Below are 16,127 nucleotides of genomic sequence, written 5' to 3' on the forward strand. Positions count from 1 at the left end.
GATGACTTGAAAGGCAAAAGAAGGGACTAGTTTCAAAAATGAAAGGAAGATCACACATAACAGATAATTCAAGTAAGGTAAGGACTGAGAATGGACATTGGACTTGGCAATGTGGAGGTCACTGGTGGCTTAGACAAGCCCTGTGGAAAGGTAAGAACAAAATCTTGATGATATACTAGTAAATGAGAGGAGAGGAAATAAAGCTGGAGGCTCTGGGGAGGGCTGAGGGCCTCTTGGTTTAGGGTGGTCATGGTGGAAATGAGAAGTGGTCAGACTTTGAAGATGGTCTTAAGACCAAGTCAGTAGGATTTGCTGAAGAACTGCATATGGGACATAAAGTATGAAAGATGACGGTAGGCTTTTCTGAACAACCAGAAGGATGGAGCGGACATGCATGAGATAAGGAAGAGAGAACAATAATCTTCTCTGAGTGATTGATTTTCTTCCTGCCTCTTTCTTTCTCTAATTTTTCTTCTCTTTGTGAAGCAATGTATTTTATTTATGAGTGCTTGGGAATACTACCACCAAGTACCCGTCTGGAAAAAAAAGTAAAAAGTATACCATTTCTACTTAAAATGATAAGGAAAGTTTGCTTAGGTGAAGAAAATTGAGCAGATTTGAGAATATGCTATCAGTGCTTACATTTACATTTGAGGCTATGCCATTATGAACGTTTATTCTGTGATTAGAAAATCACAAAGAACCCTACACATTTAATTGCACTCTACCTCTACTTATTGCAAGCCTCAATTGGGTGGGTACAGGACCTAAACAAGACTCCTTTCCGAGGGAATTTGGAACCAAGACAGAGAGAGAAGAAATCTCCATGTGGCACATACCACTGGGAACTCTGAGTGAACTCATAGGCTGGGTTCCGGAAGTCTCTGTAGACTTCGGGAATGCAGATTCTTGGAGTGAAGCAGCCAGAGGTGGAGAAAACCCAGCCTGGGCTCCCTTTAGAGGTTTTCCAAGCCCTGGATGGGTCCACACCTTCCTAGCCCTGCCCCATCCCTGCCTTGTGCTCTCTGTTACAGGCCTGTGGCCTTGGAGTGGAGTTTTCTTTGGCTTGAGCTGACTCAACTTGGTTTCAGTTACTTGCAAGCAGGAAGTACTTCCTAAGATTGAAGACCTTGCATTTCACTGATCTGAAAGGCTGATAAAACCTTCCACAGAGAGTTAACGGGTCCTCTTCCTGCTGACATCACAAAGGCCCAGGATTGGAGGCAATAGCTCTGGAGTCAGCTTTGGGGGGGGGGGGGGGGGTGCAGATTAAGAGTGTCAAGCAAATTCCCATGACGCTGGACCATTTAATGGAACTTGATCTAGGGACTAACCATGTCCCACTGTGTAGAGAAAAGCCACATGAGGAAAACAGGTCAAGTTTGTCAGCATTTCCCTCGAACCAGTAAGCAAACCAAAGGAAAATTCTAAATTGCCCTTAATCCTGGGCTTAGTGGGAGAGGCTTAGAAATGTATTCTACCTAGCATGAGAGAGATGAGAATCAAATTTCTGGGTAAGAAGTAAGTACACACCTCCAAATTTACTGTCCTAAGTGATGTTGTAGATCTCATTTTCACACTGTCTTAGGCAAGGTCTTTCTTAGGATCTGTCTGTAACTGGAACCCAACATATTAGGTAGGCCTAAAAGGAGAATATTCCTGAAGTTACATACCAAGCCCATAGGAGAGCTGGAAATAAAGCCCAGAGACTTTACTCACTATATCAACAAAAACTCCACTGAGCTGCAGGGACATTGAAGGATGGAGTCTGTTTCTGGCTTTTATTAAAAGATTTCTCTTTTAATACCGGGTTTCCGGATATTTTGTATCGGGTTTCCAGATACAAATACTGAAGGAAAAAAATGGTTAATGCACATGACGTGAAAACGATCATTCATATTGAGGGTATCCCAACATAAACAACGCCTTAGAGATGCCTTTAGGTTGTAGAAAGAGGAAGCAAGGACCAGGTTTCTCGTTCTGACTTTGCCACTGATGAGCTGCTTCATTTTGGACAAATAGTTTGACTTTCCTGAACCTCAAAGTTCTGGTCTGTGAAATGAAGGGACAGAGTTTCCAGTGTCTTCTATAGCTCTCAAATTCTTGAAAATCTTAATGTTAAAGGTTTGAAAACTAAACAAAATCAGAATGCCAGTTATATCAAGTTGTACTGAAATATTCAAAATAATAGAATTCATCTAATAGAAATTTAAAAAGCTACAATGGCCACAGGAATATATTCACTAAAAGATAGAACAACAGAGAGAGCGTTTGAGTGTGTTTTTATGTGTGTTTGCGATACGAGAGAGCCAGAATAAATATACGGGAATTATAATAGACAGAATTAATCATTGTATGAGTTTAATCAAGGAAAGATTAAAAAATCAAGAGACTCAGTATCATTAGCAGCTTTCACGATCATAAGCTTTTAAGCCACACACACAACACATCACATATTATCACTTAAGAAAAAACAAAAAAAGGTTCAGAGTACAAAAGGGATAAAGAAAGACAATTTCATTACTCACAGAGAGAGGGAGTGGAGAATTGCCAAAATGAAGCATCTTGTATCTAGGAACAACAGCTGATGCTCAGGAGACGGAGCTAAAGGGAGGTGAGACATAATTACTAATAGGAAGAAGGCATTTCAGCTAAGGAAAGCACCAAGCTCAGATATTATTGCCTCAAGGGTATTCGGCAAATAAGCAGAAATATAGGTGAACCTTGAAAAAAATTATGGGGAAGGGAAAAAAAAACCACTACCAATGTGAGAAAGATTTCAAAGTAGGAAGAACCACCATTATCTTGGAGGAGGGGAGGAGAAAGCCACTGAAAGACTAGCTCAGAATATTCCAATAGCTCAGGCAAATGAAAAATCTGTAGTGTGAAAATAGCCAAAAGAAAGCTATGGGAAAGGAACTGGACTTTTTAAAAAGCCAATTTGGTCCCATTTCTAGACACAAGCTAGTCACACTTAACTATACCTCAGGCATTTCCGGAGGGCTTTGCTGTGTTATGAAGGAAAGCTGGTGGCTTGGCTGTTCCATACATACTAATTTTTAGTAAGCCTGATATGCAAATTCCTGCATGGGAAATTGATTTCAAAATGCTGAGTCTGAGAGTAGGAAGTGGCCCAACTTGAGAACCAGGAAGAAGGGGGAACAAGGTCCCACTAGTGGCCTGGGAGTGGGACACCACTGCTGAGAAAGCCCAGAAACCAAGAGGGGAACGTGGGAAGGGACGCATCAAAGGAGAAAATAGTGAAGAAAGATCAGGGAAAGGGGCTTTTGAAATAGACAGCATGAATCCATGCAGTCTGGCTCCTTTCTCCTTGGCAAAATTCTTGTCTTGACATGTACGACCCTGCTTCTAACTTCGTTCCACTCTCCCTTTCTCTCACCACAACCCTTTAAACGTAGTACTTTCCCTTGACTTCACCACAGCGTCTTTTTGGGGGGGGGGGGGAGGTGGGGACGGAGGGAATGCATGGGCCAAGAAACAAACCCAGGTCTCCCACATGGCAGGTGGGAATTCTACCACTGAACCACCCTTGCACGCCCTCACCACAGGGTCTTTATCCTTAAAAATCTGCCTGAAGAGCTCTTTCTAGGCTCCGGGTGGCCAGTGGCTGCCCCTTCTTCAGGTCTTGTCTCATAGTTGGCCACTGTGAAATGCCTTCCCTGACCAGCCCATTTACAATGGCCCCTGCCAACTGCTTTGTTCTCTCGCCTTCACACTACCCCACTCTCTTTTTTTAATTAATTAATTAATTTTTAAAACATAACATTCAAACACGAACATTCTTACCATATGCTCATTCCATTCTTGATATATAATCAATAACTCACAATATCATCACAGCAGTATATTCATCATAATAATTTCTTAGAACATTTGCATCAATTCAAAAAAAGAAAATAATTCATATAGACCATACCCCTTACCCCTCCCTTTCACTGATCACTAGCATTTCAATCTACTAAATTTATTTTAACAGTTGTTCCCCCTATTATTTATTTATTTTTAATCCATATGTTTTACTCATCTGTCCATACCATAAATAAAAGTAGCATCAGACACAAGGTTTTCACAATCACACAGTCACACTGCAAAAGCTATATCATTATACAATCATCTTCAAGAAACATGGCTACTGGAACACAGCTCTACATTTTCAGGCACTTCCCTCCAGCCTCTCCATTATACCTTAACTAAAAAGGTGATATCTATATAATGTGTAAGAATAACCTCCAGGATAACCTCTCGACTCTGTTTGAAATCTCTCAGCCATTGACACTTTATTTTGTCTCATTTCGCTCTTCCCCCTTTTGGTCAAGAAGGTTTTCTCAATCCCTTGACGTTGAGTCACAGCTCATTTTAGGATTTCTGTCCCACATTGCCAGGAAGGTTTACACCCCTGGGAGTCAAGTCCCACGTACAGAGGGGGAGGGCTGTGATTTTATTGCTTAAGATTAGAAGTGTCCATTGGGTATAGTGTGTAGTTGCTTGTTAGTTGAGACAGAGAGGCTACATGTGAGCAACAAAAGAGGTTCTCTGGGGGTGACTCTTAGGCCTAATTTTAAGTAGACTTAGCCTATCCTCTGCGGGGATAAGTTTCATATGTACAAACCCCAAGATTGAGGGTTGGCCCCTTCTGCAACCCCTTCTATCACAACCCCTTCTATCACATGCATGTGATAGAAGACAACAAAGTCTTTGTCGTCTTTGTTATCCTCCCTTATTAGAACCTGAGCTTCCTGTCCGAGCACTTGGCAGGCACTGGCTAGATGAATAAATGAATGATAATTAGTCAGTCCCACCACTTCCAAAATGTCTCTGAAGATTTTCCTCCACCTTCATCCTCATAACCACAGTCTGGGCACAATCCCTTATGTTCTAGTTTGCTAGATGCCGGAATGCAATATACCAGAAACAGAATGGGTTGTAAAAAGGGGAATTTAATAAGTTGCTAGTTTACAGTTCTAAGGCCAAGAAAATGTCCCAACAAGTCTATAGAAATGCCCAATCAAAGGCATCCAGGGAAAGATACCTTGGTTCAAGAAGGCCGATGAAGTTCAGGGTTTCTCTCTCAGCTGAGAAGGCACATGGTGAACACAGTCAGGGTTCCTCTCTCATCTGGAAGGGCACATGGCAAACGCAGCATCATCTGCTAGCTTCTTCTCCTGGCTTCCTGTTTCATGAAACTCCCTGGGAGGCATCTTCCCTCTTCATCTCCAAAGGTTGCTGGCTGTGGACTCTCTGCTTCGTGGTGCTGCAGCATTCTCTGCTCTCTCCGAATCTCCTTCATTCTCCAAAATGTTTCCTCTTTTATAGGACTCCAGTAACTTCTCAAGACCCACGTGGTAGCCGGATTCAGTTGTCAACTTGGCCAGGTGAAGTTGCCTAGTTATGATGCTGCGGACATGAGCCAATGATACGTGAACCTCATCTGTTGCTCATTACATCTGTGGTCAGCTAGGAGGCATGCCTGCTACAATGAATGATGTTTGATTTAATTGGCTGGTGCTTAAATGAGAGAGGTCAATGTAGCACAGCCCAAGCAGCTCAGCACTCGCAGCTCAGCCCACTCCTTTGGAGATGCAAAAGAAAACACCCTGGGGAAAGTTGCTGGAACCCAGAGGCCTGGAGAGAAGGGCAGCAGAGATCACCCTGAGCCTTCCCACATAAGAAAGAACTTCAGATGAAAGTTAGCTGCCTTTCCTCTGAAGAACTAATGAAATAAATCCCCTTTTATTAAAAGCCAATTTGTCTCTGGTGTGTTGCATTCTGGCAGCTAGCAAACTAAAACACCTTATTTCTTCATTTCTAGATAAGCACGACCACTTCCTAAATTATTACCTCCCCACCCATTACTTTCAGATGATTCTTCCTAAGTCATTGTCTCTGTTATGACTCTCCCTATGATGGCTTTGAATTTCCCTCCAGCAAAGAATACCAGGAACATGGTTGGAGTTGAACAAGGTGGGTTTAGACTCAGTGCAGTGAGGGAGAACACACACTATGAAGGGCAGGGGGCATCTCAGTCCGAGGATGTTCAAAAGAATCTATTATGTGATTTTGACTTTGGTTGGATGACTGGGGTAGAGACTAAGCCAGCAAGGGTTCACTCTAGATTGGACTCTGTCAAAAACCAGGGGCAATTCTATAGTGGGTATCTCAATAAATCTCGTCTATAGGGACAGAAGACTAGAAGGAGGATAAAGTTGTCTGGTAATGAAGTAACAGTCACTCATTTGGCTGAGAAGAGGGGCATTTGGTGCTTTGTGGGTAGCACAATGACCTTGTTTTTGTCTGTGCTTAGACAAAATTATGAAGTGGCCTTGCTATGTCTTCATCATTGTCCCAGAGCAGCTTTGTCTGATGCTGGTTTCTGTGAGACTGTTTATGTCTAGCAGGAGACTAGATGGCTCAGCTGTGAGTCAAGCCAGCATCTGTGTGTCAGGGGCTACTGGTTTTTCATTTCTTATTCCTCCCTTTTGGCCAAGGGCAAATGAAGTCAGCCACAGGACATTAATCCATGGCAGCCGGATTTTCACCACCGCCAGGATTTTATTGATTAAGATCAGAAGAGTGTCCATTGGGTGTAGTGTGTAGTTGATCCAGGGCTAATCTTTCCTTCTCCTTCTGTGGTAGGATGAGTTGTACCTCTGATATGACAATGGCTGCCCAGAAACATTTAAAACTCTGGACAGGGTTCAATGGCCAGTAGTAACACAGGCAATTATCAGAAACAATTAGTCTTTGTAATAGGCCTCAAAGACAAGGGTCTAAATTATGAAATCCAGGCAAGGGAAACCTGCAGTATTCCACCTGAGTCTGTTTTAGAGAGATAGATGGCTTTTTCTTTCAGCTGAGTCATAGGTTGTTGTATTTACTGGGCAATATTTATATAGGTACAAGAAGAAGTATTTGCTCTAGCACAGACTCTCCCTTGGCTGGCTAAGAGGAACCTAAAGCCTAGATAAGTGTCCATGACAACTCTGGCTAATGACTTCAGACTAGTTCTGGGGCTTTCTGAGTGGAAGTAGTGTCGTTTATGACTTCTGCTAAAATCAAACACAAGTATCAAACCACCTTTCTAATTGTATTATTTCTATTCTGAGAATCATAGCTTACAGGGAGCATCAGATAACCCTCATGGAAATTCTTCCAAATAGCTTGTGCTTGCCTCATTTTGAAGGCTTCTGGATATGCATTTCAAGGACACAGGATCTACTGGGGGTGGGGACTGGGGGGCTTAGTTTTAAATACCTGGTGATCTCTAACCATTACACTGAATACACAGGCTCAGTGAGCAAACAGTAAAGAGGCAGAAGCCTAGAGGACTCAGATTGAATGGGGGGGGGTATAAATATCACTTATTATCATAGGAATGAGTCAACACGTCTCTCAGGACCGGCATGTTCACTGAGGGGAATTAAACCATTTCTGTGAGCTGGCTGAGTCTTTCTAGACCAGTGTAACCCCACGTTAGCGCCTGTCGCTGATACATTTATAAGGATCTCAGCAGAAGCCCCTGGCTGGCATAAGGTCAAAGTCCAGTTTTTGAAGACTGGAGGTTGGGAATTGATGATGCAAGAAGAACTTAAACTATAGAGGGGGTCTGCTAAAAGGGAACTAGCCTCCTGAAGGATTTAAAGGATGAGCTATTAAATTTTTGTCAGCAAGATCAAATAAGGGGTTACAGATCCAGTGATACATTATTTGGAGGAGTTGCTATGGTCTGGGAGAAATATGTGTATGTTGTTTATTCTTAAGGGAGAAATAATAGGATGAAGATGGAGATAATATTAGTGTTCTAGAAGGTGTTAAAGTGAGATAATAGGCAAGATTTAGTAGTAGAGTGAAAGGACAGTAAAGCATCCAAATTAATCTTGTTCCATTATTGTAGTAGTCAGGGTTATCTAGGGACACAGAAACAAGAGGAGGTATCTGTACATATGAGATTTTATAAAAGCGTCTCATGTAACTGTGGAGATGCATGAGTACAAATTCTACAGGGTGGGGTGCAAGCTAGCAACTCTGAAGAAGTTCGTCAATGAATTTCCAGGAGAGGCTAGCTGGCTGAAGTTGAGAAAGTCTTTCTTCTGATTTCTCCTTTAAAACCTTCAACTGATTAGGTTATACATCATGTGCCATTGAAGACACACTGCCCTTGATCAGCTGCAGATATAATCAGCCAAGGATGCATTCAATGTGCTGATGATTTAAGACAATGAAATGTCCCACAGCAACAGATAGGCCAGTTCTTGCTTGACCAGACAATTGGGCACCATCATCTGGCCAAGTTGACACATGAACCTAACCATCACAATTACCCTGGGGGGAGATGTCTACTTCAGAGGTTCACTGCTATTATCTTGGATGAATCTGTCCTGCTCTGAGGTTGGTGAATTCTGGAGGATTTCCAAGAATCCTCAGTTGAAGGCTTTAAATGGAATGGATGTCCTGGAGCCAGAAAGAAGTGAGGTGTATCTTTTGAGTTGGGAAACATGAATCCAAGGATCAATACCTTGGAGTTTTGCTGCTGTTATTTGTTAACAGTATTTGATAATATCCTTTCCAGTGAGACTTAAGGGCATTTTTCCTCTGGTGTCTTTGTCAGAAGACTAAATCTCCAGGTTGCAGATCATTCAGAAGCTGTTTAAATGGGAGTTCTGGAAATGCAGCTTTTACCTGTTGATGTTAAATCTGGAAGAACTGCATGAGTCCCCTGCAGTGGTTAAATATATCTCCTTGTAATGGGACAGAATCTAAGATTGGGAGTGAAATTCCCAAACACATAGGATGGCCTTCATAAAGCGATAACTTGTGGGTTTCAGAGAGGGGTGGTTTTATGGACATTAGAGCTACCAGTAGTATTTTGACCACAGGAGTTCAAGGGTTTCTGAGAGCTTTGCTAATCTTATTTTGGAATTCCATGAGTTCTCTATTTTTTTTTCTGATGATTGTGAATGTTAAGGTAGCACAGTTTCTGAGTAAAAGGCAAAACTTTACAGAGTTCTTTAATAACAGTACTTGTAAAACAAACGTCCCTAGCACCAGAGAGAAAAGTGAAATTTCCAAAGTTGGAAAAACAAAAGCAAGGTGTTAATTTGCTAGACAGAAAAGTGAAATTTCCAAAGTTGGAAAAACAAAACCAAGGTGTTATTTTGTTGTTGTTGTTGTTTTGCCACATATAGGGCTATTGCTCTCTAGCAAGGAAAAGATTCAAAATACCCTGAGAATAGAGAATAACCAAAACATATCTGTAACCCAGTACAGGAGGTATTTGTACAGTCTTTCTGGAGACATTCATAGGGCCCTTGAGCTTTGGTAGCTGTCCATGTCTCATCTTCACAGTTTTACCAGGATTGTGCCATTGGCAAGTTGGTCATGTTTTGGAAAACACCCTCAACGATACCTCTACAATTACTCCACTAAAGTTAATCTAATATTGTTGTAAATTCATTTGTTATTCTGTGCAATATCATGAAGCATTTTTGCTAATCTCCACTTTATATTTTTTGGTACTAGTCGACTGTCCTGAGAGCACCAAATGTTATCTTCATGCAATGAGCATCCTAATCTTTCCCGTTTGCTTTTTTCCCAAATCAGGGGCTTGTCTGTGAAAGTTAATAATAGTCGCTTTGGATACCTCTGAGACCTCTCTCTACTGTGGGATTCTGTGTGATTACAGGTACAATCATCTTGGTTAATGTTGTCTTTTTGGGGGGCATAGTGGTCAGCTGAAGCATTACCACAAGATTTAGGGTCTCTGCTTTAAATGAGCTCCACTGGGATTATAGCTATTCCCTTAGGTAAAAGGAAAGCACTTAAAAGTTCTTTAATTTGTCTTCCAGTTTCTACGGGCGACCTTGTCAAGATAAGAAAACCTCTTTGTTTCCAAAGCATTTCAAAGTGGTGGACTATTCAAAAAACATACCTACTACAGTATAAATATTTGCTCATTTAATCTTTTTTTTTACATCACTACTTTTGTTTATTATGTGAATTTTTACAATACAAACAAAAGAAAACAGAAATGCAATATATGAATATAGCTAAACTGCAGATGATGACTTTTTTTCAAGAGGTCATGATTGCCATTTCTAGTAAAATGAAGAGACCACACATAGGTAGAAACAGGTTGGTAGTTAGCTTCACAATTTTGCCTAGAAATGATCTATAAATGCATTTCCTCCCTGCTACTTTCCATAAAGTATAAAAAGGAAGTTAAGGGAAAGTTTCCTTGTTGGTTTCTACCATATGAAAGATGCTATACTCTATTTTAGCAGGGTCAATATATGAAAAATATCTAAATTAAATGTTATTACACAAATGAAGCAGTAATGAGATTCTAGCTAAAGAAGGCACTAATGAGAACAGTATATATTTAAAGAATCACAAACAAACAAACAAACAAAAAGGTTGTTACAAAAAACCTCTAGGTGCAGTGTAAGCATATAGATTTTATTTCCATGTGTATTTTTAAACAATGGAAGTGTCAAAAAATACTGTCAACTGTGTTAGGCTAAATTACATTATTGTATATGCTGCATTGAAGACATCTGCTTTAAAAAAAGGAAAAAAAAGTAGGAAAGGTACTTAGAGCTGTTACTTTCTAAGAACACAACAACCCTGGACAATTCAAGGCATCTTAATCTCCATCAAGAACAACAACAACAAAATAATAAGTTTTGTCATGCTGTTAAATCCATCATTATGGATAAAATTGGTGCAAAATGGTCAAATGGATCCAACAAACACTGATGTCCAAGCTGGCATATTGGCAACTAATACATAACTGGTGGTCAATAGAGGGTTTAAAAGATTTTCCCTTTCTTCTTGTTCTTTTCCAAGCTTCTTGAAGAGTTCTGTTGTTCTAATATATGTTATTGAGCATCCCAATTTGCTTTTTCATCCACAAACTGACGACGTTTTTTTCTCTAATTCTTCATACTGTGCTTTCAAATTCTTTTTCACTTGCTCATGGTGCCACTGAAGCTCAGCTTCAGTATCCTTCATTTTCTGAACTTTTTCTTTGACCTTCATCTCAAACACCTGTTCCATCTCCATCTCCATCTTTTTCATCTTGGCTACATGCTCCCTTCTTTCTTCCTCCATTTGTGTCAGAGGGCTCTTAGTAAGCTGCCCTTTATTCTTGTTGTTATCAACTCCGTAAGTCACAGCTGCCAGTTTTCTGCTTCTGTAATTTTCATATTGTACATTATTAGTGACATCTTTCAAGTCATGCATGCGTGTTCATATCAATATATTTCTTAGAATTGTAAATGTTCACCATTTCCAACTTCAGCAACACCCCAAGGATACTGCCTTTCTCTGACCTTTTTGCCATTAACTTCAATGATAGTATTACTGCCCACCACACCAAGAGGTAAATGGTCCTTTATCTTTTTTTTTATTAATTAAAAAAATTAACTAACAAAACATTTAGATATCATTCCAATCTACATATACAATCAGTAATTCTTAATATCATCACATAGTTGCATATTCATCATTTCTTAGTACATTTGCATTGATTTAGAAAAAGAAATAAAAAGACAACAGAATAAGAAATAAAACGACAATAGAGAGAAAAAAAAAACCTATACCTCACACGCAGTTTCATTCAATGTTTTAACATAATTACATTACAATTAGGTAGTATTGTGCTGTCCATTTCTGAGTTTTTGTATCCAGTCCTGTTGCACAGTCTGTATCCCTTCAGCTCCAATTACCCCTTATCTTACCCTATTTCTATTTCCTGATGGTCTCTGTTACCAATGACATATTCCAAGTTTATTCACTAATGTTGGTTCACATCAGTGGGACCATTCAGCATTTGTCCTTTAGTTTTTGGCTAGTCTAATTCAGCATAATGCTCTCTAGGTCCATCCATGTTATTACATGCTTCATAAGTTTATTCTGTCTTAAAACTGCATAATATTCCATCGTATGTATATACCACAGTTTGTTTAGCCACTCGTCTGTTGATGGACATTTTGGCTGTTTCCATCTCTTTGCAATTGTAAATAACGCTGCTATAAACATTGGTGTGCAAATGTCCATTTGTGTCTTTGCCCTTAAGTCCTCTGAGTAGATACCTAGCAATGATATTGCCGGGTCATATGGCAATTCTATATTCAGCTTTTTGAGGAACCGCCAAACTGCCTTCCACAGTGGTTGCACCATTTGACATTCCCATCAACAGTGGATAAGTGTGCCTCTTTCTCCACATCCTCTCCAGCACTTGTCATTTTCTGTTTTGTTGATAATGGCCATTCTGGTGGGTGTGAGATGATATCTCATTGTGGTTTTGATTTGCATTTCTCTAATGGCCAGGGACATTGAGCATCTCTTCATGTGCCTTTTGGCCATTTGTATTTCCTCTTCTGAGAGGTGTCTGTTCAAGTCTTTTTCCCATTTTGTAATTGGATTGGCTGTCTTTTTGTAGTTGAGTTGAACAATCTCTTTATAAATTCTGGATACTAGACTTTTATCTGATATGTTGTTTCCAAATATTGTCTCCCATTGTGTAGGCTGTCTTTTTACTTTCTTGATGAACTTCTTTGATGCACAAAAGTGTTTAATTTTGAGGAGCTGCCATATATTCCCTTTATCATTTTGATTTTCTTTCTTTCTTCAGTGCTCTTGCTTTAGGTGTAAGGTCCATAAAACCACCTCCAATTATAAGATTCATAAGATATCTCCCTACATTTTCCTCTAACTGTTTTATGGTCTTAGACCTAATCTTTAGATCTTTGATCCATTCTGAGTTAACTTTTGTATAGGGTGTGAGATACGGGTCCTCTTTCATTCTTTTGCGTATGGATATCCAGTTCTCTAGGCACCATTTATTGAAGAGACTGTTCTGTCCCAGGTGAATTGGCTTGACTGCCTTATCAAAGATCAAATGACCATAGATGAGAGGGTCTATATCTGAGCACTCTATTCGATTCCATTGGTCGATATATCTATCTTTATGCCAATACCATGCTGTTTTGACCACTGTGGCTTCATAATATGCCTTAAAGTCCGGCAGCTTGAGACCTCCAGCTTCGTTTTTTTTCCTCAAGATACTTTTAGCAATTCAGGGCATCCTGCCCTTCCAGATAAATTTGTTTATTGGTTTTTCTATTTCCGAAAAATAAGTTGTTGGGATTTTGATTGGTATTGCATTGAATCTGTAAATCAATTTGGGTAGGATTGACATTTTAACTATATTTAGTCTTCCAATCCATGAACACGGTATGCCCTTCCATCTATTTAGGTCTTCTGTGATTTCTTTTAACAGTTTTTTGTCATTTTCTTTGTATAGGTCTTTTGTCTCTTTAGTTAAATTTATTCCTAAGTACTTTATTCTTTTAGTTGCAATTGTAAATGGAATTCGCTTCTTGATTTCCCCCTCAGCTTGTTCATTGCTAGTGTATAGGAACCCTACAGATTTTTTAATGTTGTCTTGTAACCTGCCACTTTGCTGTACTCATTTATTAGCTCTAGTAGTTTTGCTGTGGATTTTTCAGGGTTTTTGACGTATAGTATCATATCATCTGCAAACAGTGAGAGTTTTATTTCTTCCTTTCCAATTTTGATGCCTTGTATTTCTTTTTCTTGTCTAATTGCTCTGGCTATAACTTCCAACACGATGTTGAATAACAGTGGTGATAGTGGACATCCTTGTCTTGTTCCTGATCTTAGGGGGAAAGTTTTCAATTTTTCTCCATTGAGGATGATATTAGCTGTGGATTTTTCACATATTCCCTTTATCATTTTAAGGAAGTTCCCTTGTATTCCTATCCTTTGAAGTGTTTTGTGCTGGTTTGAAAGGAAGTATGCCTCCTAAGAAAAGCCATGTTTTAATATAAATCCCATTTCTTAAAGGTAGAATAATCTCTATTCAATACTGTATGTTTGAAACTGTAATGAGATCATCTCCGTGGTTGATGTGATTTAGTCAAGAATGGTTGTTAAACTGGATTAGGAGATGACATGTCTCCACCCATTTGAGTGGGTCTTGATTGGTTTACTGGAGTCCTATAAAAGAGGAAACATTTTGGAGAGAGAGATTCAGAGAAAGCAGAACGATGTAGCTATGAGATGCAGAGAGTCCACGAGCCAGCAACCTTTGGAGAAGAAGAAGGAAAACGCCTCCCGGGGAGCTTCATGAAACAGGAAGCCAGGAGAGTAAGCTAGCAGATGACGCCATGTTTGCCATGTGCCCTTCCAGCTGAGAGAGAAGCCCTGACTGTGTTCGTCATGTGCCTTCTCACTTGAGAGAGAGAGAGCCTGAACTTCACTGGCCTTCTTGAACCAAGGTATCTTTCCCTGGATGCCTTTGATTGGACATTTCTTTAGACTTGTTTTTAATTGGGACATTTTCTCGGCCTTAGAACTGTAAACTAGCAACTCATTAAATCACCCCTTTTAAAAGCCATTCCATTTCTGGTATATTGCATTCCGGCAGCTAGCAAACTAGAACATATTTTCAACAGGAAAGGATGTTGAATCTTGTCAAATGCCTTCTCTGCATCAATTGAGATGATCATGTGATTTTTCTGCTTTGATTTGTTGATATGGTGTATTACATTAATTGATTTTCTTATGTTGAACCATCCTTGCATACCTGGGATGACTCTTACTTGGTCATGATGTATAATTCTTTTAATGTGTTGCTGGATTCGATTTGCTAGAATTTTGTTGAGGATTTTTGCATCTATGTTCATTGGAGAGATTGGTCTGTAGTTTTCTTTTTTTATAATATCTTTGCCTGGTTTTGGTATGAGGGTGATGTTGGCTTCATAGAATGAATTAGGTAGCTTTCCCTCCACTTCAATTTTTTTGAAGAGTTTGAGCAGGGTTGGTACTAATTCTTTCTGGAATGTTTGGTAGAATTCACATGTGAAGCCGTCTGGTCCTGGACTTTTCTTTTTGGGAAGCTTTTGAATGACTGATTCAATTTCTTTACTTGTGATTGGTTTGTTGCGGTCAACTATTTCTTCTTGAGTCAAAGTTGGTTGTTCATGCCTTTCTAGGAAGTTGTCCATTTCATCTACATTGTTGTATTTATTGGCATAAACTTGTTCATAGTATCCTATTATTACCTCCTTAATTTCTGTGGGGTCAGTGGTTATGTCTCCTCTTCCATTTCTGATCTTATTTATTTGCGTCCTCTCTCTTCTTCTTTTTGTCAATCTTGCTAAGGGCCCATCAATCTTATTGACTTTCTCATAGAACCAACTTCTGGTCTCACTGATTTTCTCTATTGTTTTCGTGTTCTCAATTTCATTTATTTCTGCTCTAATCTTTGTTATTTCTTTCCTTTTGCTTGCTTTGGGGTTAGTTTGCTGTTCTTTCTCCAGTTCTTCCAAGTGGACAGTTAATTCCCGAATTTTTGCCCTTTCTTCTTTTTTGATATAGGCATTTAGGGCAATAAATTTCCCTCTTAGCACTGCCTTTGCTGCGTCCCATAGGTTTTGATATGTTGTATTTTCATTTTCATTCGCCTCGAGATATTTACTAATTTCTCTTGTAATTTCTTCCTTGACCCACTGGTTGTTTAAGAGTGTGTTGTCAAGCTTCCACGTATTTGTGAATTTTCTGGCACTCTGCCTATTATTGATTTCCAACTTCATTCCTTTATGATCTGAGAAAGTGTTGTGTATGATTTCAACCTTTTTAAATTTGTTGAGACTTGCTTTGTGACCCAGCATATGGTCTATCTTTGGGAATGATCCATGAGCACTTGAGAAAAAGGTGTATCCTGCTGTTGTGGGGTGTAATGTCCTATAAATGTCTGTTAAGTCTAGCTCATTTATTGTAATATTCAAATTCTCTGTTGTTTTTATTGATCCTCTGTCTAGATGTTCTGTCCATTGATGAGAGTGGGGAATTGAAGTCTCCAACTATTATGGTAGATGTGTCTATTTCTCTTTTCAGTATTTGCAGTGTATTCCTCACGTATTTTGGGGCATTCTGGTTCGGTGCATAAATATTTATGATTGTTATGTCTTCTTGTTTAATTGTTCCTTTTATTAGTACATAGTATCCTTCTTTGTCTCTTTTAAATGTTTTACATTTGAAGTCTACTTTGTTGGATATTAGTATAGCAACTCCTGCTCTTT

The 16,127-nt window shown here is 39.5% G+C and overlaps 1 protein-coding gene and 1 long non-coding RNA gene across 5 annotated transcripts in view; one reads left to right on the forward strand and one right to left on the reverse strand.

Annotated features, from left to right (window-relative positions):
• The window catches only part of REV1 (REV1 DNA directed polymerase), a 119,469-nt gene that overhangs the window by 91,792 nt on the left and 11,550 nt on the right, over positions 1-16,127 (reverse strand). For all 4 annotated transcript variants that reach the window (XM_077133858.1, XM_077133857.1, XM_077133861.1 and 1 more), the window contains one exon: positions 2,529-2,604. In XM_077133858.1, coding sequence (XP_076989973.1) covers positions 2,529-2,564 — 36 coding nt within the window. In that variant the 5' untranslated portion in view covers positions 2,565-2,604. The remainder of the gene's footprint in view (positions 1-2,528; positions 2,605-16,127) is intronic.
• On the forward strand, positions 1,237-10,074 carry LOC143660649 (uncharacterized). The gene is made up of 3 exons (XR_013164163.1): positions 1,237-1,405; positions 9,619-9,700; positions 9,864-10,074. It is a non-coding gene; the product is annotated as an uncharacterized LOC143660649 (long non-coding RNA).

This window comes from Tamandua tetradactyla, chromosome 17, assembly GCF_023851605.1.
Source record: "Tamandua tetradactyla isolate mTamTet1 chromosome 17, mTamTet1.pri, whole genome shotgun sequence".
In the NCBI taxonomy this organism is placed as follows: Eukaryota; Metazoa; Chordata; class Mammalia; order Pilosa; family Myrmecophagidae; genus Tamandua; species Tamandua tetradactyla.